At 37.7% G+C, this 27,286-nt stretch overlaps 1 protein-coding gene across 2 annotated transcripts in view; it reads left to right on the top strand.

The window, feature by feature from the left end:
• Asb5 (ankyrin repeat and SOCS box containing 5) overlaps positions 1–27,286 on the top strand; it is a 39,515-nt gene that overhangs the window by 3,664 nt on the left and 8,565 nt on the right. Inside the window, exons 1-2 of one of the 2 annotated variants that reach the window (XM_057752670.1) lie at positions 17,418–17,541; positions 27,158–27,237. In XM_057752670.1, coding sequence (XP_057608653.1) covers positions 17,418–17,541; positions 27,158–27,237 — 204 coding nt within the window. Of the gene's footprint in view, positions 1–17,417; positions 17,542–27,157; positions 27,238–27,286 lie in introns of those variants that run through there. The other variant, XM_057752669.1, reaches the window with a different exon arrangement.

The raw sequence follows: 27,286 nt of genomic DNA, 5'->3' as shown, positions 1-27,286 counted from the left end.
GCTAGTTCCAGGACAGGCTCCAAAACCACAGAGAAACCCTGTCTCAAAAACCAAAAAAAAAAAAAAAAAAAAAAAAAGAATTAGCGTGCCCTTTTCACACTCGGACTGCCACGGAGATATTTTCCCACAGGAGGCAGATGTTTTCCTGATCTCAGGCATGACCAGAGGCATGGATTTCAGGATGCTCAAGGGAGAACAGCACTCAATAAAGATTGTGTTTGTGAACTCTACAAATAAAAACTTAGGCCCAGATATGAAAGAATTTAAATATGAGACAAATAATTTTGATTTTTGAAGCTACTAGGAATCATGAGAGTTTGAGTATATGAAGTGGGGGAGATAAAAGTGATGTAAATAAAAACAATTTATTATAGATTTATACATAGTAGTAATTGAAGTTGCACAGCAGGATGTGTTTGCAATAAGTAGACCAGTTTGTATTTTGCCAGAAGAATATGAAATGGTTCTTAAATTTATACTTGTGTTTGTGTCTCTGTGAAAATATCACAGTGAAACACATTTTTGTAAGTCAAATAAAAATTTAGGGTTAAAATTATGGAGAGCTTTATCAGTTTGATAGTGATTATATTACTGGAAAAGAAACAACAACAAGAAGAAATAATACAAGAACAAATCGGTGAAGCCTTTGATGAACATTGGCATGAGGGCATTTATGACTTTAAGCTAAGTAAGTATCTAAGTAGGTATATATTAGCGTGTCGATCAGAGTGGGAATTGACCAGCCACACAGATCAATATGCATGTCATCATAAAGGGGACCCTTAGCTGCCTTGTGAACCTGGTAGGCCACCTGACTTCACTATGAAATGTCAGGAGAAATCAGGACATGGCAAAGCTGGAATCTGGTTCTAGTTTTGTGTTGTGTTTGTTTAACATATGAATGCTCTTCACTTATTTTAAAAATCACCAGGTAGCTTTCTGATTATGATTTGGTCCCTGCTGTAAGAACTGACTGGCTTTCCCTTCAGCGTGTTTTAGACTATCTGAGATTTTTAAGACTTACTTCAAAATAGTGTGTCTATCTTTTGATATCAGTGTTCTTTATTTTGAGCTTTGAGGGTGGCAAATGCACCTTTGAAGGAAGTATTTGTTTCAAAATAGATTCGATTTCTTAACCTTCAAGGCCATGAACAGAATATTTGGCTGTGGAAATTAACTCAAAGAAATGTGTCCCCGTGAGTCTGTGGGTTGACTTCTGAAAGTATCTGGCAACACTGAAGCTCACAAGGAAGTCCTTTTGTGGTCGAGACTTAGGAACTTAAGATGCATGAAAATTTATGTCTGTGATTCTGATTTCACACATTTCTGAACTTAATGTTCGGCATCATGGTTACTGTCAAACATACATTTCTTGTCATATGTATAGTTGAGACTTAAAAGTAGTATATAATATAATATGCCATCTCCAGTCAAATGTCAAAATAAGTTGTCATATTGAAGAATAGCACAACCAAGATATAAAAAGAAGCTAGATTTATATCTAACTATACATGGTTGTTTATTTCTTTCGTGGTGCTAGGACTGAAGACAAAATGTCACAAAGGCTTGGCATGTGCTGTATAACTAAACTAGACCCCAAGATACCTTCTGTCTCTTACTCTATATCAAAAAGCCTTGCTGTGTTGATGTTTGCTGTAATAACTAAACTTAGTAGTAGCTTCCAGCAATATCAGAAATGATATGCATTCTACTATTTCTTTTTTTTTGTTGTTGTTTTGTTTTTCGAGACAGGGTTTCTCTGTGGCTTTGGAGCCTGTCCTGGAACTAGCTCTGTAGACCAGGCTGGTCTCGAACTCACAGAGATCCGCCTGCCTCTGCCTCCCAAGTGCTGGGATTAAAGGCGTGCGCCACCATCGCCCGGCTGCATTCTACTATTTCTGAAGAATAATGTTTTGTGTGCTACTGTTTGATTATTTATGAGATCAGTTGTCGTAGAAACACCTCTTATGTCAACAGTGAATACCTTCAGGAGGCAGGTAGGATGAGGTCTTTAATGGTTTAAATTATATAAATATGTAAAAACCACCATGAACATATTTTCTGGACTTAGATGAAATAGCTCTCTATAGGAATAACTGAAATCAACAGATGTTCTCTTAAATGACAAAGACATTACACTAAAAGGATGTTTTAATTTGTCCAAGCTCTGTTCTATTTTAGAATGCCAGAACATCTTTTGTAGAAGAGGCTATTGTTCTCTGGTGACTCAAAAAAGAAATTTGAGAACAAGGTTTCAAGCTTAGAAATGACTGTCAGATTTTAATATATTTATAATTTCTCCTGCTGTGTTTGGTGAGAAATGCATTAATTCTGGACTTAGAGAACATAACAACTCATGGTGTTTGACAGCATAAGTTTCCTTAGGAATATATTTCTTATGCATTTGTTCCCTTCTTCTGTTATAATTTTATCATTCTATATTTCATTCTTACAAAGTCCACACTATTTATTTTCATTTGCCCAAAGTCAAAGGTAATGTATTTGGCATTAAGATACAATATACCAAAGCCCACAGTCTCCTGAATGTGTGGGGGTATTTTACAGAGTCAACCAGTTGCTATGGGGGTATGAAAGGAGAGGACCCAGCCAGGAGTAGCCTTGCCTGGGACAGGTCAGTTTCAAGCTGTACTAACAATATTCATGTTCTCTTTTCCAACTGTGCACATGTTTCTTTCAGAATGTTTCAGAATTTCAAATTCTCCACTTCTGCTCCATCTGTCTTGTTCATTTCTCAACTTGTCACATCTGAGTCATATATATCACACATACAGTTTTACCCCAATCATTTCACTGTTTAACATTTTTATTTCTAGGAAAGGCACATGCTGGTGTTCTCAGCTTTCCTTGGCTTTTTGAAGAAATGGCATGGTCAGTCCATAAACTCATAATAATTTTCTTGTCTATTCAGGAAGTAAAGAAATAAAAATGAATTCTTAACTTGTTTCCTGTATTACTGTTTCTTTTAGAAATTGGTAAGACATTCTTAAAATTGGCTACTTTTCTTATTTGTTGACATAGTTAAGATAGTCCTCAGTCAACTCAGGCCAACAAATATTTGATATCACTTTATTCCTTGCACAGTGTTGTATGTTGCATGCTCACATTATATGTAATGAATATATATATATATAGTATGCACAAATACATATGGAATATATGCATATATACTTTCTAGACAGACTATTAAACTAGAGCATGTATGTGGTACAATATTTTTTTGCTTATTTTTTGCTAAAAGGAGACAATGTAATTAAGAGCCAAATGTTACACATGTAAAATAACCAAACAGCAAACAAGGCAGAATTCATAAAGTCCTAAAAGGAAAATGACCACATTTAGAATTCAGTGAGGGGAAAAATATGGAGTTCACTCATAGAGATAGCATAATTTAAGGCAGAAAACAGATGATTACGAAGAAGTATAAATAAGATCAAATTGCATGCAAAGAAAAAGAGGGCAAATTTAAAGTTAGAAACATAAGAAGCATTGATTTATTTTTACTGAAGTATGAATCTTAGAGATAATGATAACTTGGTTGAGTAGATGATGTACCTTTTCTCAGATCCTGTATCCAAACACCACACAGTTCTGTTCAGAACTTTCTAATGTCTTTACTGGATTAAGCATATGAAAGTGTCATGAGCTTAAAGGAGGAATAATTACCACCATATGTACTTTGTCAAGTCCTTGTTGTAATGATTTAGTGTGTCATGGTCTACATTGTATGAACTGAATATCAGAGAGGGTGGATGGCCTCTTTGTTATAGGCTTAGCAATGCATGCCCTCACAGTGTCTCTTAGTCCTTGTTGAAATGAGTCGGTTTGCCATAGTATGCACTATATGAACTGCATGTTGGAGAAGGTGGCTGGCCTCCTTGTTGTGGGCTTAGCAGGGTATGTCCTCACTGTGTCTCCATGAATGTTTAATGGATACTGGCAAAAACTAGTATGCTAAGCACATTTCTATATTGAAGAAAGATTTTTCTCAATGACTCCCTTTGTCTACCAACAATGTGATCTGAAAGATAATTATTTAGAATGTCTTTTCCTCCAAATCCACACTGAAGTGGAAGGAAAGGATGAAGGATCTGTATTTATGTGTATGTATGTATGTATGTAAACGTGTGTATGTATGTATATATGTATGTAAGTGTGTATATGTATGAGCTGTGAGGGACATTTGGCGTTCCTTCTTCACCAGCACAGGGAACAATTCTTCTCTCCAACCTTTCTTTGTTAATATTGTGAAATGAACCATGGGCTTCTAGACTGGGAATGGTCAGTTACTTCAGTTAGTGTTGTGAGTAAGCAAGTCTGCATTAAATTTAGAGACAAATTGAATGCTGTATAACTTTTTGACCAGGCAAAACCCCATGAGTTTCTCTGAGAAAAGTTTGAATGTCATTTTATTATATTTAAGGGAGTCTGGAAAAGGCTGAAAGACTAAGAAGCTTGGGTGGTGTGGGGAAGATAGGTTCTCATGGCCTCCTTTGGCTCTTTAGCTAGAACAAGTTTATCTTCATGAGTCTTCCTAAGCTGGGCAGTAGAAAAGGTTTTTGTGTTTTTTTTTTCAAAGAATAAGATAATATTTACAACTAAACCATCTCAGTTAGTAAGGTATTATTTAATAAGCCGTATGCAGCATTGTTGAACCTGACAAGACTATATGACCAATCACCAAGCAGCCGTTCAACATTCTTCGTAGGGGATCAGAAGAACAGTTAAGATTTCGGGCCCCTCAGGAATGTGCATAACCGTGAAGTGGTATGAGGGCAGCTTTTCTCCAACAGGGCAGCTGAAATATCCATGGCACCGTTTCCTACCGAGTAAAATAGAAACCTTCAGAAATCCACAGACTCTTTCCAGAAGGCTTATCGTCTTAAACTCCGGGCAGAGAACAAACAAACTGCAATCTAACACCGGAATGCCACTCATGTTCTTAAATAGAAGCACTGGCTCCCGGGAGCTGTCAAGTGTGCTGCTTGAGTCCGAGGGAAAATGGCAACAATTAAATTGAGCTTGATTCCCTGAAAACCTACTGTTCTCCATCATAACGTCACAAAGTCCCTCATTAGAGTGAGCCAGGGGAGACTGCCCGAGGGTGGGAGGAAGCCACCCAGCCGTCTGAAAAGACTTCTTCACAGTATACTAGGGCTTCAATCGTGACTGCAGAAGCAAGAACGCTTCTGTGGTCCAACTCGGTACCGAGTAAGCACATTCTTGACTGACCACTGATGAGAATTGAAAGCACTTATTTTTCTGAATTCTACCCTGTTACTAGGAACATAATAACTTCCCTTCAAGTGAAGGCAAAAAGAATTTTTTAGAATTATATGATATGGCGAACATGTGACCGGATTTGGAAGCTGTTCATTGTCCCTTAAACTTGATCCACAGTGGTCAATTTAGAAAATGAAGAAGTGTTTTGAGTTCAAATACACAGAAGATCATGAATAGTGTCTTCCTAGTGACTCTTCTAGCATTTCAAGTCCAGGAGTTGATTCTTTAATCCCAGCACTTGGGAGGCAGAGGTTAGGCAGATCTCTGTGAGTTCGAGGTCAGCCTAGTCTACAGAGTGAGCTCCAGGACAGAAAGAAAAACCAAACCAACCTTTGATTTTTCTTTCACCTTTACCATTCCCACTTCATACGATTATGATGAAATGGCTCACTGATTAAGTTTTATGGCCTTTTTTTTTTTAGTTTAAAAAAAAAAGTCAACAAACAACACCAGTTTAGGTCACAAGAATCTCCTGAACTTTAAGTCCTACAACAATATTTGTATACCTAATTGTTCTGGTATTTCAAGAATATGGAAGATGGAATAAATAGTCTTTCAAGAAAGCTGAGCAAGTAGAATCTACTGAAATGGATTTTATTTTTAAAATTTCATTTTTGAAGGACAATTGGATTAAACAATGGAATTAATTATTTAAAGGTCATTCATATTACTGTTAGGAATATTTTCCTAACGAAAGCTCTCAGCCAACACAAAAACCCCAATCAAGCCAAATCAAAACAAGACAAATTAAGAGATACCCAGGTTTAATGGGAGTTCTACACTCTCAGGTGGCCCCGAGGGGGAACCAGGAAGCCGCACAAATGTGACCACCTGGAGGAAGAATAGGAGACCACGTGTTCCTCTTTTGGGAGTTCACTTAAATATTCTTGGGCGTGGTCCTGACCTTCCCCCCCCCCCCAGGGAGGGGTCAGGACCTGGCCTGCTGGGATTTGGAGTCCAGAGTGCTTGCTCTCAGGGTCAGGGGGCTAGAATAGATGCAAGGGGCTGGGGTCTAAGCTCCCAACTTAATAATTACTATGTTATAGAACCACAGAATTTAATTCTATAGAGTTAATTCGAAATGTCTACAGAATCAAAATTGATATTTTCATTTAAAATATTTTTAAAAGACAAAATATTCAGGTGAAAAAGAAAAGTATACTTAGCACATATCTACTTAACCTGAGATAACTACTCCTCTTGTCAAGTAATTGAGTATGGAATAAATTATAACAATATGACAGAGGACATTTAAAGACCATCACTATTCTGAAGAAGGGAATTATAGCTTACTAGACAAGATGTCATTTGATCTTTGAAAGAACTGACACACAGGAAAAGCAGTGCCTTAGATATTGACGAAAGTCAGTAAATATTTTTAGAATGAATAAAAGACCCTTAGAGAAAATGGGGATTAAAGTTGCATTACGCATGGCTAAGTAAATTATTCAGTCAGACACAGGTCTATTATGGTTTTAGCTTGCTTTAGTTGTGTGATCCATGGAAAATAGCTTAGTGTCTTCAGGCCTCAGTTTCTTCATCAGTAAAATAAAAATAACTACCCTGACTCCCATGGATCAGTGTAAATTTTACATGAGAGATATGTTGTCTAAAATGACCAAAACCACTTCCTACTATATCTGACTTAGAACTTATACTGTGTAAATGTTAGCTTTTTACATAACATTGTTATTTTTTAAAAATGGTATATAGCTTGCCATAATTTAGTAGTGAAACTGCCGATAGGGTATCCAATCCTAAGTGGTCAGCCCTAAACATTCTTACATAATGATAACAATAATTGGATCTAGTTTGTTGTTGCTGCAGGGCGTGTGTGTGTGTGTGTAACAATAGTTATTCTAGAAGAAGTCACAAATTTGAGAGATGGTGAAGACATGGAAGTAGCTATAGGGGATAAAAGGATGATTGAAATGATATAAACACCGCATACTCATGAATAAAATTCCAAAAGAATTAAAAATTAAAAAAGAAAACACTTCAGAATTCTAATAAGAAGCAATGCCGGGCGGTGGTGGCGCATGCCTTTAATCCCAGCACTCGGGAGGCAGAGGCAGGCGGATCTCTGTGAGTTCGAGACCAGCCTGGTCTACAAGAGCTAGTTCCAGGACAGGCTCCAAAGCCACAGAGAAACCCTGTCTCAAAAAACAAAAACAAAAAACAACAAAAAAAAAAGAAGCAATGATGCCAAGAAGCATATAATCATGCCAGGTTGTGTCTACTAAGCATGTCTTATATGCCAACTGTGTTAATTCAATAGGTAAATAATTTCAGAACCCAAGCGTTTGATTATATTTGTCAGTTTTATACTAATCGGTGGGGGCCCTACAGTATTTAGTAAGTTGTTATATGTTCATTCAATACTACAAGTAGAACAGTTTCAAGTCAGGTTCTGCTGGCTGCTAACTTCTGCTACTACCGGCAGCTACTTCTACTCCAGTCCTTCACGCTGACAAAAGAAGCAGAGAGGGAGCAACAACAACAACAACAACAAAATCAAAGCTCAGATTTGGGGTTCTCTGTCCTACCACTCTGTCTGCTCTCCCTGCTGGCCTCCAGCATACAGATGAGTATCAGAGAATCGGAATTATTCAGTCTACAAAACAAAACTGGCAAAAGACCCAAGCAAGATAAACAGTGAATTTTATGTTAAAGATTACAGATATCTTTGGTTGATACTGTGATATCCTTCGTGAAGATCAGCCATCTTGAGCCATCACCTAGAACTGGAGCAAAGCAGTGAAAGTGGTTGGCTGGTGAACTGGACCTAAGCAGAACTCTGTTTAGACAGCCTAACTCACACATGGGACTTTCCTCTATGATCTGTCCATGTCAGAGGGATTTTCCTTCACAGAAATTCTTTGAACAGAAATGATTCAGGTTTTAAAAATTTATTATCTATCTTTTAAAATCTTGTCAAACATTGGTTCCTGCTAGACTTTAGGTATATAGAAAGCATGTGTGCTGATTCATCTAGCTTCCTGCCCAAATTCCAGGCAGCTCCACTGAAGATCTGTTTGTCATATTAATGTCATCTTAATGACAGGGAAGGAGAGAACGCCATTGTCGCCATTGGGTTTGGCCTTCTGTTTGACAAAGATAGTGCTTGATTGAACAAGACTCATGGCCAATCTGGCAAAGTGAATAAGCTTGGCATTTAATGTTAGAATTCAGGCCCATGTGATTCATGACTTTCTATGCTTTCTGTTCGTAAGGACTTCTGCAAATACACTCAAATTTCATGTGGAAAAAAAATCAACAAAGAAATCTGGACAGCTGCCAGAAACCAAACCTTCTATTAGCACGTGCTCAGTCATGGTCAAAATAAATAAATAAATAAATGGTCTGACTAGAACTCTGTGGAGGAGAATGGTTGTATGTAAAATAGTCCTTATCCATGGTGCATGTCATATCTGCTTACTTAGCAGCTGTTATATTCAGACAAGAGAACACAAGTTGCTAAGTTTATTCCCTCTACAGATTTGTGACCCGTCTAGGTTTGCAGGCTAGCAACTTCTAGAGATATAAATGTATTCGAACAAAGTGTAGTTTGTAACAAAAATGCTACTTTTTGAGATTAGTAAACACTTTGTCCTTACATAAGTGTTGGACACTAGCCTAAAGATGTCTTTTATGAACTTCATTAGACAATGTTTCATGATATATGTGGTACTGGTTGTTAGATATGGTTTTGCCTTCCTTATTTTGTATTCACTGGTTCAAAAATGTTATTCTGTAGTGCTAGGTAGCAAAATAGTATGCTGGAAAGAGCTTAACGTAGCAACAGATACCCTAGGTTCCACTATCGCTTTGCTCTTAATCTTGGTGGGGATGTAGCCTAACACTTTGCCTTTCTTAACATCAGTTTCATCAGCAAGATGCATTAGACGGGATCGGTTGTGTTTGAATCCCACTCACTCACCCCCAATCTCACTGATGCTCTCTTTTGAAATGATCTGGACGCTCACTTCAGAAGCAGATGCCTTGGGCATCACCCTGCACATCCCAGTACCCTCAGGCAATTCTATGGAGTGCCTAAGGCTTTTTGAAGGTATCTGTGAGTCACTGGAGTAGACAGTACCTAAGTCTGCTTTTAGTGCTAAAATGCTATATGTTCATATTTTGATTTGTAGCTATTTCTGTGCCAACATAGAGAGCCCCAGTTATCTCTTGACATTGCTGTGCTGTTCTCAGCAAGTCTGCAAATGGCAGTTATTTTAGGGTTCTTCCTTTGAACTTGCAAATGATATACACTTCTATAACTTACTTTCTCTCAAGTATCTCCCATGCTGAGTTGGAGCACATTGTGGGTAAAGTTATCTTTTATTTGCATTGGTTCTCATCGCCTCCACCAGGCACATTTAATGGATTTAGAAAATGATGTTAGATCATATTTAGTGTCTTTTTTTGCACTAAAAATAAACACTCCTTGATGTACCTGGGAGAACCACTATTCTCTTATTGTTCTTACTCATAGAGCAGGTATTCAGAAGATTTAGACAGTTGTCAAGAGCGAGCCAGTAATACTCTGCATGCAATAAAGGTCAATAGAAAAGACACTTTGGTCTCTATTCTTAGAGCTGTATGATTTCTGGTAACACCTTCCTCTACTTAAAAACCATTCTAGCTGTGGTTTTCTTCTTGGTGTCCTTGTTAATCGGCCACCTGTTGAGGTTTTGTGCTATGTTGACTTCATTATGCTAGAATTACTCTCATTTTTTGTGTGTTTTTCTGTATTGAATTGACCAGACCAGAGACATGAGTATAAGGTTTGTTAGCAGCATAACAAAGCAGCCAGTTTTACCCTGTAAAGTTAGCATGGGGCAGCCAGTATTGCACCTCTTTGCAAATGCCACTAGTTAGTTCAGACATCCATATCTACAATTACCGATAATCCACCTAATCTCTCCCTTTTGTGCCTCCTGTGTCCCCAAATCAGGCCTACAAAGAGTTTTATGTAGGACACCAGCTTCTGCTCCATTGTCAGAGTTTCTGTCCTGCCCAGTTCCTGCCATCGTTAAGTCCCAAAGATATCACATAGAGGTCTACATTAATCATAAGCTGATTGTTCCATTAGCTCAGGCTTCTTATTAACTCTTATAACTCCTATTAACCCATTATTCGTATCTATGTTAGCCACATGGCTCGGTACCTTTTGCGGTGAGGCAGTCAGCAGTCACATCTTCCTTCTTCTGTGTCTGGGTAGGACTGCAGAGGAATGGGCTTTCCTCTTTCCCAGAATTCTCCTGTTCTCATTTCCCCACCTCTACTTCCTGTCTGGTTTTCCCGCCTCTACTTCCTGCCTGGCTATTGGCCAATCAGCATTTATTTAAAACATGATTGACAAAATACAGAATTGTCCCACACTACTCCTCTTGTCACTTGTCAAGAATATATTCATAGACAGACAGGGCTGCACACTTTTCCTGTAGGTTCGGCTTCATTTTTGCTTTCCTCCACTTCACATAAGCATTCATAACTATTAGCGAGGGCCACTGTAGTGACTCGAAGCCCAACATCGGGTACAAAGGTTTCTTAACCAGATTCTGCAAAGGTAGAACATATAATTTAGCATAGCATACCCCTCATACTGAGAGAGATCAAGCTAACAGAACTTTACTAAGGCCTCTAACAGTTGCTACAAGAAAAGTAAATTTAGGATAATATTACTTATGAATATATGGGAAAATTTTCAAGTATTCACTAATTAAATCCAGCATAGTAAATGAGCTTTCTAAGAAATTTATTATGAACATTTTCTATTTTAAATAGCATTCTGGTTCTAAATTGAAAACAAAAATAATAATGTTTTGGTACGTACAAACTTGCTTTTGTAAAGAGCACAAACTTGTGAAATTTCCCGAGTAAATTATTTTGAAGCAAACCTCAGACATTCCAGTTAATCAGTAGAGAATGAATGGATGAGATGATGGCCAGTGGGGGTGGGGTCAGCAACTATTCCAGTATTGACTTTTCCCATGTTGGCGATCAAACATCCAGTGTCTTGAACGTGCAACACAAGGGCTTTCCAGTAAGCTTTATTCCTATGCTCTTTGATAGGATTTTATAGCTTGACCTCAGGGGCAATGGAATTAGAAGTAAAATGTGGAGATGATCAAGGGAAATTCAGGAGTGGTGTACTGGCAAAATGAAGTCGTGGATTGAATTATGCATACTTCCACTTCAGTAAAAGCCTTGGGGTAGAGACAATTGAGTTTATTAAGACATTGTCTGTGTAACACATGAGACTGCATTTTTAAACACTTACCTTCCATCAGTTTCCTATTGATCTCCAGTTCACCTAAGGAAATACTTACAGTACTCAATTCACACCAGCAAACCCGCGGTAGACATTGTCCAGGCCACATGGCTTACATACCCATGATCTTCTAGCACTCGTGAGCCAGTGACTGGAGGACTGGGAGACTTCTGGGCTTCAAATGTATCACAGCTTCAGTGTACTTCTAAACCTGCTGCTTTTTTGGGACACGGAAAGAAAGGAAAAAAATCTTGAGTTTGAGGTGGTAGCGTGGAGCTGTCGTTCCAGCACTTCTGCTACAGAAGAATCTGAGGGCAGCCTGGGCTGCAAAAGACCCTATCTTGAAAGCAAAGATAACAAAAAATACAGAACACAGAATAATTCTTCATTCCTAGTTTTTCAAGTGTCTTTTCCACGTGGAAATGGCTCATCGTTTAAACGGTGCGTCTTACCCCGGAGTGAAATGAGGTCATGACTGCCCCAAGGTGTGACTGAAGAGAAGACTTTTCTCGTAGTTTGAGGGAGGCAAACGGGAGAATCCTCAGCAGGGAGAAAAAGTAGTTGACTGTACAGGACCACGTAGGTGGGGGTGAAAGGAAGAAGACAGAGAGAGAGGAACAAGAGGACCAAGAAAGCAAAAAAATAAATCAAAAAGGGGAGAGCATGACCTGGCAGAAATGACAAGGTTATAGAAGAATGGGAAGCTGTGGGAAGGGAAGCTGGAAAGATTTTAGGGTGGGGTGTGGGATAAGAGCTGTGGGAGACAAGATGCCAGTGGCCAAGAGCACCTAGAAGCTAGCATGTGCATTGTTATGCTAATACACACCACAGCCATTTGTCAGGAGTTGGTCCCAACAACACCCTGCTTATGTTTCTTAAATTGTACCCAGTTTGTGATGTTTAAAAAGATGTAGCTAGCATGTCTCCTCAAACTTGTCTCCATACATACTGATGATAAAATGTCCTTTGCGTCTTGCTCTTAAGTGCTATTTTCTAGCTATACTGACCATCTTTCCTGGAAGTGTGTGACTTTTCCCATGCCCTTTTCTACCCACTCTGCTCTAGTCAAGAGGGGAAATATCAGGAACCACAAGACTGTCAGCTGTAGGTTTCACTGACGTGTAAAACAAATGCTAACTGTTAGATAACAGTCCCTGTGGACCTCCTGTTTGACTTGCCCTCAGGCTTCACCTACCCTCATTTATTTACTGGACCATCAGACTTAGCCTATCATGTTCACATAGAATAGAATAAGAAGTAAAATGGAACAAGAATGGGGGTCTGAAGTATCTCCTAGAATTGTACGAACACATGGCCTTGTAAGGAAGCTCCAGCACGGCCTGTCAGGAGTGAGTGATGCTGCTCTGTAAGGAGGAACACTTGCCCCTGGGAGGTAAGGCTTCCTCAGGGGCTTTGTGATTCTATAAAGTGACAATCCTGCCTAGTCCTAGCCAACTCATCAGTAATTTGGACAGTTAAGTAAACATCTGTTATGGATGAGAATCGTACAGTTTAGAAAATGGAGTGAGGGCAAAGGGGCTGCTCAAAGGGAAAAGGTGGCTGCCATGCAAGCCTGACAAGTGGAGTTTAAACCTTGGAGTGGCCCATGTGAGACATGCACACACACACACACACACACACACACACACATATCCCATATAGACACAACAATAATAAAGAGAGTATAAAATATTTTCCCAATAATAAAGGATTTAAAGAGCATATAAATTAGAGTGCCCCTGTAGAAGCAAACTTATAAATTGAGTTCTATGGGAAAGAAAAACTCTCAAGCTGTTCTGTAATAAAATTGCTGTTTTTTCTTTGATAGAATACTGTGATTACAGTGAAAATGGTAGAAACAGATGCTGAAATATTTATATATGAAATTATGAACTGAGATTTGCTGCCAAAATGTCCTAGAAGCCTTTTTAGAGTACAATGATGGTTATGTCGATGTATTTGCTTGGTAAAACACTGGGGAAGGAGTCAATCTAGACTTAAGCTGGGGCTTGCTTGCTTATCCTATCTTTATTCTGACCATGGAAGAAAAACTTGTTCTGGATTCAAGTCCCATCATTGAGAAATATACTCTCAGAAATGCTAATCTTTGAATAATCATGCATTCAACTAAATGCTGCCTCTGAGAAGCAATAATCTATGTGGACTGGTTATGCCAACTTAAGAAAAAAAGGTTAAATTTGTGCCTTGAAATTAGATTTGTAAAGTGGTCAGCAAGTAGGCCCTCTTTCTGTTTTTTTTTTTTAAGTTCATCTTTGCCTAATCGTGTCTTACATCCTTATGTAGATTTCTGGCATACTTCTTCTCAGGTTTTAGCTTTCTGGCTTGTAGTGTCTAGAAGGAAGAATCTTTTTCTTCCATAAGAACTTCCATGTCTTTTTTTTTTTTTTTTTTTTTTTTTTTTTTTTTTTTTTTTTGGTTTTTCGAGACAGTGTTTCTCTGTGGCTTTGGAGCCTGTCCTGGAACTAGCTCTTATAGACCAGGCTGGTCTCGAACTCACAGAGATTCACCTGCCTCTGCCTCCCAAGTGCTGGGTTTAAAGGCGTGCGCCACCACAGCCCAGCGAACTTCCATGTCTTAAGTGACTTCCGGTGCCTTTTTCTGAATTGTTTCTAGTTTTATCATCTCACTGGGGACTATGTGTTTAGACACATTAGCACTAATGATAATGGGAATAAAATCAGACCCTTTCATATTCTAACACTATATTTCAGCCTTTATGAGTAGAAATTACTGGGTCATTTCTGGTTCATAGCATATTTTAGTTATTTTTCTCTAAGATTTAATAAATTAGAGTTCATAATCTTCTATGGAAAATGATTTTTCTTAGTTTCCCTAGTGTTTTTTCTGAGACTAGTTCATCTACCTACTCATCATAACTCAATGATACCTTATAATATATGCAACTTGACTTTTTGCATTTACGCTAGGAAAGATATTAGATTCTTCTATATAAGAAGAGTTAAAAGTACATAGATAACCAACATCTAAAGGTATCTACTTCAAATATTTAATTTACTGTGTTTTATTTTAATGAAATAATATAGCTAAGCAGAACATGTATAAAATGAGCATCTTTTATTCAATAGTTTGTAGTTTTTTATTGAATGACCTATATCATATCCCTTAATCCATGAAATCACTTTTAAAATCCCTTTCTTCTGAGTAATTTACAATATTAAAATGGAAAAAGTCTGCCTCAGTTTATCTGCAAGTCAAAACATAACTCAGTTAACTATATAGCTATGATCAAATCCAGTGTCTTCTTTTATAGAGAGACAGCTAGATGGATGGCTAGATAGATAGATAGATAGATAGATAGATAGATAGATAGATAGATAGATAAAATATAATCGCATCACCCCTTTTTCTTTCCTCCAGCTCTCCCAATTACTCTCACTCAAACTCATCCCATAACCTTCCTGAAGTTAATAAATTTTTCTTTGACTATTATTGTCACACACATGCGTATGATTATGCATGTGTATGCACAAATATTATATAACCTGCTTGAGCCTGATTTTGTTGGTGGTGTGTATGGACTTTCAAAGACGGTCCTCTGCATCGAATACTGAAAAGGATTCCCATTCCTGGTACAAGCTAATTCTCCTTTTCCCAGAGGTCATTAGTTACCTGTAGTTCCTCATCTAGGAGTGAGACCCCCTTATACCCTTTCCACATTCCCATGCCCATTGATATTGCCTTGTTGTGGTCCTACTTATGCAGCCATTTATAGGAGAGATGGATTCACAGAAGACTTCCTGGTATTCTAGCTCTTACAGTCTTTCCTCCTTCTCTTTCATGATGTTTTCGGAGCCACAGATGCAGGAGCTGTGATGTAGTTGCATTCCCTTGGGCCATACTTCCCTTGATCTGTTGATCTCTCTATTCTGTCCCATTGTGTTTCTCTGTGGTGGTCTCCATTGGCTGCAAAAAGAGACTTTTAAGACGAGTGAGAACAAATTAATCTTTAGAAAGCAGTACAGATTATGTTGGTTATTTTACCCCTTCTCTGTACTGGAAACTTGCATCACCCAAGGCTTAGAAAAACTTCTGAGGTGTCCTTAAGTTTCGTGTTTGAGTTACTCTTTGAGATGGCATGCCATTTAAAAGATGGGCCAGGGAAATAACATAGTGATTTAGGCCTTGCGGTCATACTACACAACTTAGGTGGAGAGTCAGAGACAGACAGTTTAATATAATTGTTCCAGTATTTGAATCTTCCTGTATTTATCTTTTTTACATTAACAAAAGCATGAAGCTGAAAAATCCTGAGCCTAAAACTGAAGTTTCTTAAATTTTTTTAAACAAAAAATATTATTTATTTTTATTGTAAGAATTCATACTTTCTCAGTGAGTATAAACTATGCCACAAGGAGCCAGTCAAGTATCATTGGCTCAAGTCAATACCAAAAGGCTGAATAGGCCTTTCTAGTCTTTATTTCATCTGGGGAACGAGCCACCCATACCAATTGCCCTAGCTGAGCTGTCTCTGAGTGTAAATTTTACTGGGAATATCTAGGTCTTTCACTGGCAATGTATGGTTCCTAAAACTCATGTACTTTTCTTTTGTGTGTGGCATAAAAATTGAATCAGACTCTTAGAGACAGAAAAGTATGATGACACCCACACAGCCAATGATGTTTTAGAAAGTGAGGAAGGAGTATAGATAGTTAGGTGACTTTTCCAGGTCAGAGCTTGAGATAAGAAAGGCATGTTTTGGGGTATCCATTAGTGATTTATTTGATGTAAGTAGCAGCACTGTAACGTGGCAGCAGATGTCAACAGGTAAAGCATGGAAAATCACTTATTGAATGATTCATTTTCCTCCTCCTTGACTTATTACAGGGGACAGAGCCCCAATTATTTCATTTCCTCTATGGCAGCTAGAGTCTTAAAGATGGTACTAAAGAAATGAAGGCAGATAATTGGCTCTGTCACCATTTTTCATCTGGACAGATCTCAATATGTAAATATCCTGTAATATGATGACCAGCTCAGTTAATCCATGGAGTCCCATCACAGTTTACTTGTTCTTCTTCCTCCACCGTAGACTGTTAACCCTGTTCAATCCTCCTTGCTAGCAGTAAACAAATAAACAACGGGCACATGTTTATTTTTTCCTCTTATCTCTTCAACTTCTCCTTCCTTTACCTTTCAGGGTGAAAAATCTCAGCCGTGCTTCAATCGCCTATTAACGTCTTTTGGTTTAAAAAGGACCTCTGAAAAAATCACAGTAGTGAGCTGTGCCTATGGGAATAAGAAGTCTGTGATTTTTCAATTCTAAACTTACTCACAAAATTAAAACACAAGTTAGACACCAACTGATCCGTATGCACATATAATGCTATTTCTGATGATGCTGGGGTAAGGCCGAAGGAATCTTTGAGCCTGAGCCTTTTGACTATGAAGTTCTGTACAGTCTTCATCAGTGGGCAGTTTTACATTTGGTTGATGTGCATGTCATTGAATAGGCTTCGACATTAAAGCAACAGCAAATGATTTTAGTAATATTTCACGATTTGCATCACACAAACAGTTAAATATTTCTTGCTGCGGAGAGTCTCCGCTTTAAAAATAGAAAATGCTGCTGCCTTTCTGGCCCTTCCCCCACACTGCATCTACCAGCCCCTTTCCAAGTATTTCTGAATAGAGCTCAGTGCTGAAACTTTTCTCCAGATAGCACACAGGAACCTTTGTGAAAGTTGGAAGGGGAGGAAAAAGTAGGTAGAGAACCAGATGCTAATATTTCTTCTGGGGAAGAGAAGAAATGTTGTATTCATGACACCTGCTTGTTACAGACAAACACAGCAACCAAAGTATGTCTGCAGACATTGCTGTGGAAGGGAACGCCATTAAGCAAATCCTCCCGAAAAGAAAACTAGCAAATGTAGAGGAATGTTCTTCTAAGCGAAAAGCTAGCTGGGGTATTCTGACCAGTCAAGGTTAGTATAGCAGCCATTTGCAGTAAACTACATTGACCTAGTTTGGCAAATACTAACTTTAAACTGTGGGAGCTTTCCAGAATGCAGATTCTGAGGCGGGAACGTATGGCGTGGCAGAGGACTGCACAGCAGTTGCATCCTGTAGTGTGTTTGAAAATGCATCTGCCGAGTCTCCACTGTGATTGGATATTAAAGACAATGGTCAACTTTTAGATGCTGTGTTAATCCTCTTTTCATTTTAGCAGTGAACTCTACGTTGGCATGGGAATGGAAACAGGCTATTATGCAGGAAAAGGCTGTTTAGAAACAATTTAAATTTAAATTAATTTAAACAATATAAATTTTAAATCGTGTATTTTAGACCATAAATTAGAAGGGTGATTTAAGTAAGAAAATGACTGCAAGGTTTTTGTTGAAATGTCCTTACATTTTGTGAATTTTAATGATAGAAAATTGTGTTAAGTATGGAGAAGATTGAACACAGTAGTTCAAAGAGCGGTTCTGGGAGGGAACTTTATATTAAAAGCAGAAAATACCTTAGCAAATAACAGGACACCAATATAGTCCATAAAAGATTTAAATGCTGGAAATGTGGAATCGGAAACAAACTATCACCCCATCGTAACAATTATGTTTACTGTATAATAGGGTTTGAAGATTGTTATTTATAAATTATTCATTTTCAAATAAAACAGTTATAAACCAGACACAAATCTTTTAAAAGATTGAAACATGCAATTGGATTGTTTTTCCTCACTACAAACACATCTCCTTACTTAAGATTATCAATATGCTTAACAATAAAATAGCCGAACAGCATGAGCACAATTTGACAGCAAAGAAAGCAGGCAGAAAGGCAAAAAAAAAAAATGAGCTGTCACTTTAAAATATGAAAGCCTAATTCAGTGACCTACAAACTGTTTTCCTCTTGTGTGTTTATTACGCACTGGGAATAGTAACAGCTGTTGGAAAGTGTCACCAAGTAGTGTCACGTGTCCTTCTAAGCCTTTACGTCCGCAGTGAATGCAGTGCTTTTGGTAGAAATAATGATCTTTTAGATTTTCGTTAAATGGAGAGAAATTTATCCCAGTGGTAGATCTCAAGAAGTGACAATGATAGATGTGTGAGAGATGGCCAAAAAAGTGCCTGAATTCACCTAAATGAGTCTCTGGCATCTTAGTGCTAATAGAGGCTCCATGGGAGCTACAAAATCACATTCTGAATCTAATTATGATAAATAACCTTTGACCTACTTTGAATATATTGAAATTATGGTAAATGGGAAATTCACTATATTTTGAGGGGAAAACAAGACTTAGCAAACTTCTACTTGATTAAGCTTCAGGATTTTCCAACATTGTTAATGAGTGTAAATAGGTCCAGTCCTGATGGAGATCATTTGATGGTAAGGATTAAAATTTTAGGAATTTCCTGAGCATAAATGTAGGGATATTCACAAAGCTAAGTGAATCTGCTGATTTCCTAAATCTAGAAGCCATTTGAGGGCTAGCAAAATTATAGATAGGTTGAATTGTGATTTACCAATAGGGAGATTTTAAGGACTCCAAATTAAGAGTTCTACTGTGTTAGATTATCTATTTAAATATCTAAGTGGAAAAGTTGAATAGTTAGCTGGACATGAATTCTCAAATTGAGAGGAAAGGACTGGTCTGGAGATAAACAACTGGGGTAACCACCATGGGTAATGTTTGTACACAGAAAAATGGTTTAGACGGTCCAAGGTGCTTGCCCCTAGTCAAGCTTGCCAACCTGAGTTTGCCTTAGAAATCTGCATAGTAGAAAGAGAAATGCCTTCCACAAGATCTCTGACAGCCACCCTCATGTGCTGGCCTGCATCTACTTGTGACACACATACATGTACAAATACAGACACACATTAAATAATTCAATGTAACAATAAGTGTACTGATAATTAGTTGATGCGTGATAAGGTAAATAGTAATATATATGACTATCATAAGTGATTAATACCAAATAGTATTTATGTAAAATGCTACAGAATTGTATTTTGTGACATGAAACAATGACAGTATGACTAAATGAAACAAGTGGAGTCCTGGCATGATAGGTTACTTCTGTAATCTCAGCCTACTGGAGGCTGAGACAGGTTGATAGCCATGAGTTTGAGGCCAGCCGGAGCTACCTAATGCGTTCCAGTATGGCCTAGACTACAGAGGGATACGCTATCTAAAAACCTTGAAAACAGAACCCCTAATAGATTCAAGGCAGAGTGAATCGTATGATTGCATTTCCATTTAAGCACTTGTTTACTTTTAAAAATTTATGAACAGGCCGGGCGGTGGTGGCGCACACCTTTAATCCCAGCACTCGGGAGGCAGAGGTAGGCGGATCTCTGTGATTTGAGGCCAGCCTGGTCTACAGATCAAGTTCCAGGATAGTCAGGGTGACACAGAGAAACCTTGTACTATTACTAGTTTTTCAATAATAGTAGTAATAATAATAATAAAGTTATTAAAGTGGATAAGTAGAATTGCCATTTACCAATAGGGGAGTTTTACGGGCTTCAAATCAAGAATTCAATTAAGTTGAACTGCCTGTTTACTCATTTAAAGGAAGAAGTTGGATAGCCAGCTGGAAATAAAGTGTAAAATTTAGAGAAGACTGAACTGGATAAAGCAACTAGGATACCCAACCTGTGATGTTTAAATAACCACGGGATGGGTAAAGATCTCAAGAGCTAGTGGACAGAAAGACACAGTCTGACATAGAGGGGAGGCAATGAAAAGAGAACATCTGAGCCAGTAAGTGTTGATTACTATCAAAGAAATACAGGAATGGTCAATGCGTATGAGGTTCTTGAACAACGTAGACTTAACTTTAAGACTATGTTACTATGGCCACTTGTTAGGATGGGAATTCCATTTAAACCAGTGGAGAAGGAAAACAAAACGTAGCTGCTTTTTCAGGAAATAAATGATGAATTTGCTTTTAAAATGTTTTGAAAAGTCAGAATGTTATCTGGAGGGGCTGGAGAGATGGCTCAGTGGTTAAGAGCATTGCCTGCTCTTCCAAAGGTCCTGAGTTCAATTCCCAGCAACCACATGGTGGCTCACAACCATCTGTAAAGAGGTCTGGCGCCCTCTTCTGGCCTTCAGGCATACACACAGGCAGTATATTGTATACATAATAAATAAATAAATAAATATTTTAAAAAAATCCCAGCACTCGGGAGGCAGAGGCAGGCGGATCTCTGTGAGTTCGAGGCCAGCCTGGTCTACAAGAGCTAGTTCCAGGACAGGCACCAAAGCTACAGAGAAACCCTGTCTCGAAAAACCAAAAAAAAAAAAAAAAAAAAAAAAAGAATGTTATCCGGATAAATGCTCCAGTGTGGGTACTAAAATTTATTAGAGGAATCAGGCCGACTTCTAGTCGTGGAGTTAGCCATTTATATACCCATGATGACTGTCCCAGTACTGCGACCATTCCTTACCTACTCATCTCATTTATGGTGATAGATGAAAAAGGGTTGATGATATAGAGCTCCATAATCGTAAATAAGTTATTCCTTGTTCTGTTCATTATATGTAGCTAATTTGTTTCTTGTAAGAGGCACTCACTGTGAGAACAATTAGGAGCCAATATTCAAAACTGAAACACCATGAGAAAGCCATTTCTCTCTATATTTGCTTAGACATTTCCTGACATTTACTCGTACATAATAAGGAAAAGGAACCAAAATGCTGATGGGTGACCAGTGGAAATCACAGGAAGCTTCTAGTTTGCCTGATGCTAATCTCTTAATAATGTATTTATTTGTTTATAAGCTCATTAACACCAAAAGCCTATGTATAACATTAAATGATTTTTTAACATGTATTTTAAGTGCATGATTGGTGAGTTTTTCATGCGTGTATGTATGTGTAACATGTGCTTGTCTGGTGCCTATGGAGATCAGAAGAGGGGGTTTTATATTCTGGAACCACAGTTATGGAAGCCTGTGAACCATCATGTGGGTGTCAGGAACCAAACCAGGTCTTCTGCAAGAACTAATGTGCTTAGCCACAGCACTATCTTACCAGCCCTCAAATGGACTCACGGTTTCTATATGCACTTTTGGCTTTGATATTTTCTGTCATACTAATAATTTTAGTTTTTATTTTCACTTTTTTTTTTGCTTTTTTCTTTGTTTTTTCTTTCTTTTTGTTTTTAGAGAGGGAATGGAGAAAACATGAATTTAGGTGGGTGGGTAGGTCGGAAACATCTGGGAAGAGTTGGGAGAGCGGGGAAGGGGAATGACTATGATCAAAATCTATTGTGTGAAAAATTTTTAATAAGAGGAGAAGATAAGAGTATAACATTACTGTTTGGTTTTCAAATGAAATTCACTATTTCATTTCATTGGTTTTGCATGATGTTGTAATCAAGAATCATAAAAATGATCAGTAATGTCTTTCAATTCCAACGCTGATCAGACAGCTACGAAGAAACCAGTAGAATCTATGATGATTTGTAGTTATGGTCTAAAGATAAACTGACCTGAAGTTGGTTGAGTATAATTATGTAAATTTCTTTGATTCTAATAAACTCAACAGCTGAATCTTAACTGTTTTCTGTGAAAATTTTATTGCTTATATGATCAAATATTTTTTCCTCTGTGAAAGATTTCAGAAACTGGGAAAACACTTTAACTTTTCTTTTAAAAAATAATATGCACCTAAAAGTTCTTGAGGAAAAAACATAAAAATATTAAATTTATGGAAGTTTTATTCAAACAATCATAGCATTAGGCTAAGTTCTTTATTAATACTGACTTCAATCCCATAAGGAGGTGGAATTACCTTCCTTTTTGACGTTAAGAAAACGTTGTTTTCGGATGCTGACTTCCAAAGGTCCCATAAGTTGTTATATATGTAGGCTTGATTTTGAAATCAAGAATTTCTCCTGGCAGCACCATTGATCTATAGGGTCAAATTGATATGATTAGATTATCTGCCTCAAACTAAAGCCTTTTTTTAGAAAAAATATTCGAATTCATTTCTCTTGATTTGGGATACATTTAGAAGAAACTGATCAGTGAAGACACTGAAATTCAATTCCTTATTTGCTTAGCTTTTCTATTTCTGTCCAACCCCATAAGCAGAGACTGTCTTACAAGATAATGAATGGCTCATAGAGAACAGTAAAAACTAATTAGAATAAGTTGCATCTCCATGTAATTCAGTATATTATTCTATGTCCATGGAGAGTCCAGCTATGGCTGTGCTAATATTATTATAAGAAAAATTTCGTAGTGGTGATGGGAATAGAAAGATAAGGTCAGTCTCTGTTCTTGAAGACACTAGTTTTGATGGCACATTATTTCCATCTTACTAAACATGTCCTCAAGAATTTCTGTTAATCTGGTTGTCTGTATATACAAAATAGCTCATTACATGCCTGGTGACTTATTTGTAAACTTGTGAGAGAGGGACCAAAAAAATTTTGGGCCTGGAGCTTACATGTTTGGGGGTGTCTTTTTATTCTCAAGTTACAGAGTTTTACAAAGGATTCTTGTCAGTCATGGTCCTAAACTTAAGTTGCTTGGATTCAAAGTGAATCTGCATCAGTTGCAAAGAAGACGGTTGATTTAATATCTTATAACTAAGGGAGCTATAAAATGCCTCAACATTTCCCATAAAAATGAAAAGGTTACATGAAAAATGTTACTGTTTTTCTCATGATTATAATTTCTTGTTTGAGGCAAGTGTGGTACAATTCATATTTGGGAAAATATTTTTTTTTTTTTTTGGTTTTTCGAGACAGGGTTTCTCTGTGGCTTTGGAGCCTGTCCTGGAACTAGCTCTGTAGACCAGGCTGGTCTCGAACTCACAGAGATCCGCCTGCCTCTGCCTCCCGAGTGCTGGGATTAAAGGCGTGCGCCACCATCGCCCGGCTGGGAAAATATTTTTTAAAAAAAAAATCCAGAGTACCCAAATGCCCAAGTCCTCCACATCATTGCTACATCAGCTCTTCAGTGAGTCCAGTTGTCATGATATTGGTGGGGCTAAGAATTGGAACAGGCAAAGACTATCTAAATAACAACATTATGTCACCGTAGCCAGGGACAGAAGTAAAATGCTTTTGTTTCATGACAGGATCCACGGTCTTAAGGATAAAAATAATTTAGGATTACTATTTCTCAAAGAGGACAATCAACTAGAAAAATAAAATTTTGAAGATAATTCAGATGTTCTAAACAACAAGTCATCATATTACAAGGAGCTTTCAGCTCCTTAAAATGGCTGAGCACAGCTAGTAAATGACAAGGGATTTTTTTTCACATGCTGCTAAAAAAAGATGAGTCGAATTTACCTCAGCAGCGGCTGGCTTGAAGTGCCATGGGGAGACGGTGACTTAGGTATGGTATAGATCTTTATGAAACTGTGTATATGTAGAGATACAGATATAGATATGAAATCATGAATCTTTTTGCTTTTGCAATGTGATATTTAAGAGCAGGCTCTTACCCTGTAATAATAAACCAGATGTCTGGGAACTAGTGCTATCTCTAAATATAGACAATCACCCCTGCATAGCTCCACACACCGTAGCAGTATGAATTTGATTAGCATGATGAAAGTTACATTTTGTAAAAAAAAAAAATAATAAATTCCATACTGATAATTTATCTGGATGAGTAAGGCTCAACATTTTTTCAAAGGATTTTCCCCTTCATCCTAGATAGACAAATTGTAAAAATTTGAAATACTACAAAATAGTTATATATTAAGCTATTTTTATCTCGTTTGCTCTTGAAAAAATAATATAAATCATGTCCATAAGGGGAAGTATGATATTTAACATTGAATATATTTGAATAGATATTTGTAGTTGCTAAATTTCTGATACTAACAGAAAAAAGCAGGGATGGGTGAAGACATTTTGAAATAGAACGACTTAAAACAAATAATTTTTGTATAAGGTGATGTGTATATTTATAGATAATTTCTTTCATAGATTGATTCATTTGTTGATTAATTACTTGATGAATTCATGAAGAAAAAGTGTAATGCAGTTACTTATTGTGGTTAAGCTGGAACCAGTTGTTGTGAACATCAGTACAGTCAATAAGGTGAACCCATTGTTAGAATGCAGAAGAGAGCTTGCTAGAAGGACTATGGAGGATCCCTCTGCTGTAAAACTTGTTAGCTTTGCTCTTTTTTTTTTTTTTTTTTTTTTTGGTTTTTCGAGACAGGGTTTCTCTGTGGTTTCGGAGCCTGTCCTGGAACTAGCTCTTGTAGACCAGGCTGGTCTCGAACTCACAGAGATCCGCCTGCCTCTGCCTCCCGAGTGCTGGGATTAAAGGCGGGCGCCACCACCGCCCGGCTTAGCATTGCTCATTCTTAAAGGCCTTCACAATGCTGGGAAGGTCTGGGACTAAAATAAACTTCAAAGATCATTTTTCTAGGCCTCTGTCAATCTTATCATTCAGTTGTCTTACATAGCAACAGTTGTAAAATGTGTAGACATAATGAAGTAGAATCACATTATTTAGTGTCTGTTATTAGAATAAATAAAAAATGCTGAACTTTATTGTATCATTAGATAGGAACTATAAAACTGACATTGTAAATATCATGATTGAATTCAATCATACATCTAAGCATTGTTTATTTGAGACTCGGTGATTCTCTACCTCTCTGTTGATGAAACTGAATGTAGTGGCAATCTATTTTGAAAGGTAACATAATTTTCATATTTTCTTGCTTGAATATTCACAGTAAGAACTGATCTACACTTGAAGTGCTCAGGCACTTCATTTTGCATTAAATTTTCAGCGACAGAATAAACCAATATGGATGATTTGTTAGGCATCACGTTTCACCCTGGAATCTTGGTCACAGCACACATTTCGGAGGTCAGAAGACAACTCAAGCTGACAAAGCACTCTTACCCCAATGGGCACCTCACCAGCCCTTTCTTTCTGTTTTGTGAAAGATGCATGTTCCTGGGTGTGTGTTAGTTTGCGTGTATGTGGGTGCTCACTGGTAAAGTGTTTAGACAGCAGGTAAAGGGCTTAGACTAATCTCATACACATAGTGCACCTTTTAACATTAACTATGACCACTATGATTTGCAGGTAAACAGGAAAGAAAAAAAGGCACTCTTGCCCCCTCTACCTTAGTATTTCCATTTTCAGTAAAATACTCTTTTGCCATTAGATGTAAAGATTCTGCTGCGTGACCAGTGACCTCAACACTCTGTGTCAGGCTCGTGTGCTTACTTATTTTTCCTTGTCACATGTATCCACACTGTGGAATTATTTAGGTATCATTTACAGGGTTCTGATCAGTTTGTGGAAAGATTATGATACTGATACACAGGTAGAATCAAGAGGGTTTTTGAATTCTCTAAACGGTGGAAATAATGAAGTCATTTCTAAAATACAGCATTCTTCTGTACTTACATCACTAATAATTTCATTATATAAATAAGTTTTAGATAGGAATTTCATAAAAAGTGCATTGCTGACTAATATCCAACTGACTATATCAATTTATGAAGTAAAATTAATTGGTGGCCTTAAAATGTGTGTGTTTATTCTATCCTATGGATTTAACAAGGGAAGAGAATTAGATGGAAAATAGATATTAGTATTCATAATTTTATTTTATGAATATTTTTAGTCAGTTTTGGTTTTGTTTCTTAAATTTTATTTAAATAAATGTTTTCTGGCACAGATAGCCTCATTATTTAATCACTTTAAATCCTATATTATTATCTTTAATATCCAGTAAATTAAACCAATAGAGACAGGACTGGGGCTCTTTTAACTGCAGGAATCATGGTGAACCAGTCCAGCATACTTTCTAACTGCTTGACTGACCTACAAGGAGAGAGAGAGAGAGAGAGAGAGAGAGAGAGAGAGAGAGAGAGAGAGAGAGAGGAGCAGTTGATGTGTCTCTTGAAGAGATGGAGAGGAGAGCTCATGCACGGAGACCTCTTTTCCTAATGGGTGGGGTATAAGAGACGCCTGAGAAGAGGAAATGGAGGGGCGTGGCATCTAGGTTGGAAGATAAGTGCCCTGGTTTACCCACATCTAATACACAAAGAATGCGTGATCTATGAGTGGGCCTTTGACAATATTAGTGTCCCCTTTGATAACCTTTCTGGGACCTATATAGGCTATGCCATGACCCAGACTTGGGGCTCACCTACTTGACCTTCTTAGCAACATTTTGAAGCTCATACACATCAGGACCAGGAGAATCTGAAGGCTGGGGTTAGGAGAGATAATTGGGCAGGCTCAGAGTGTGAAGCCATGGGTTTGGCTGTTAGCACTACTAAAAATCCAATAAGTACATCGTTTCTGCTTATATACGAAAAAGTGTGTAGTCCAAACTGTGGACTTTTTGTGTGTCCCATACTTTTTGGTTGATTACTCAGTAAATACTGTAAGTCTGCTGTAAGTCAATTCTATAGCAAATACAGCCCGTTGCATTTACAAATTCACTAGCAGGATACTACAGCTAAGTTTTTTAAAATATGGGATCAGTCACTGGTTCACTTTGTTAAATGCTGGATGTGAATAATTTACATTGAACCTCATAGAGTTTATGTTGACCCACAGGATCTTGTCATTATTTTTCGACAGGCTCCTGGGCAGATCGATCACCACTCCATGAAGCTGCAAGCCAAGGTCGACTTCTTGCTCTGAGGACACTATTATCACAAGTAAACTATTACATTATACTTCAAAATAAGCCCCCTTCCCATGAGCACA

This window comes from Chionomys nivalis, chromosome 20 (genome assembly GCF_950005125.1).
Source record: "Chionomys nivalis chromosome 20, mChiNiv1.1, whole genome shotgun sequence".
NCBI lineage: Eukaryota > Metazoa > Chordata > Mammalia > Rodentia > Cricetidae > Chionomys > Chionomys nivalis.
This window is presented reverse-complemented; position numbering and strand designations above follow the sequence as displayed.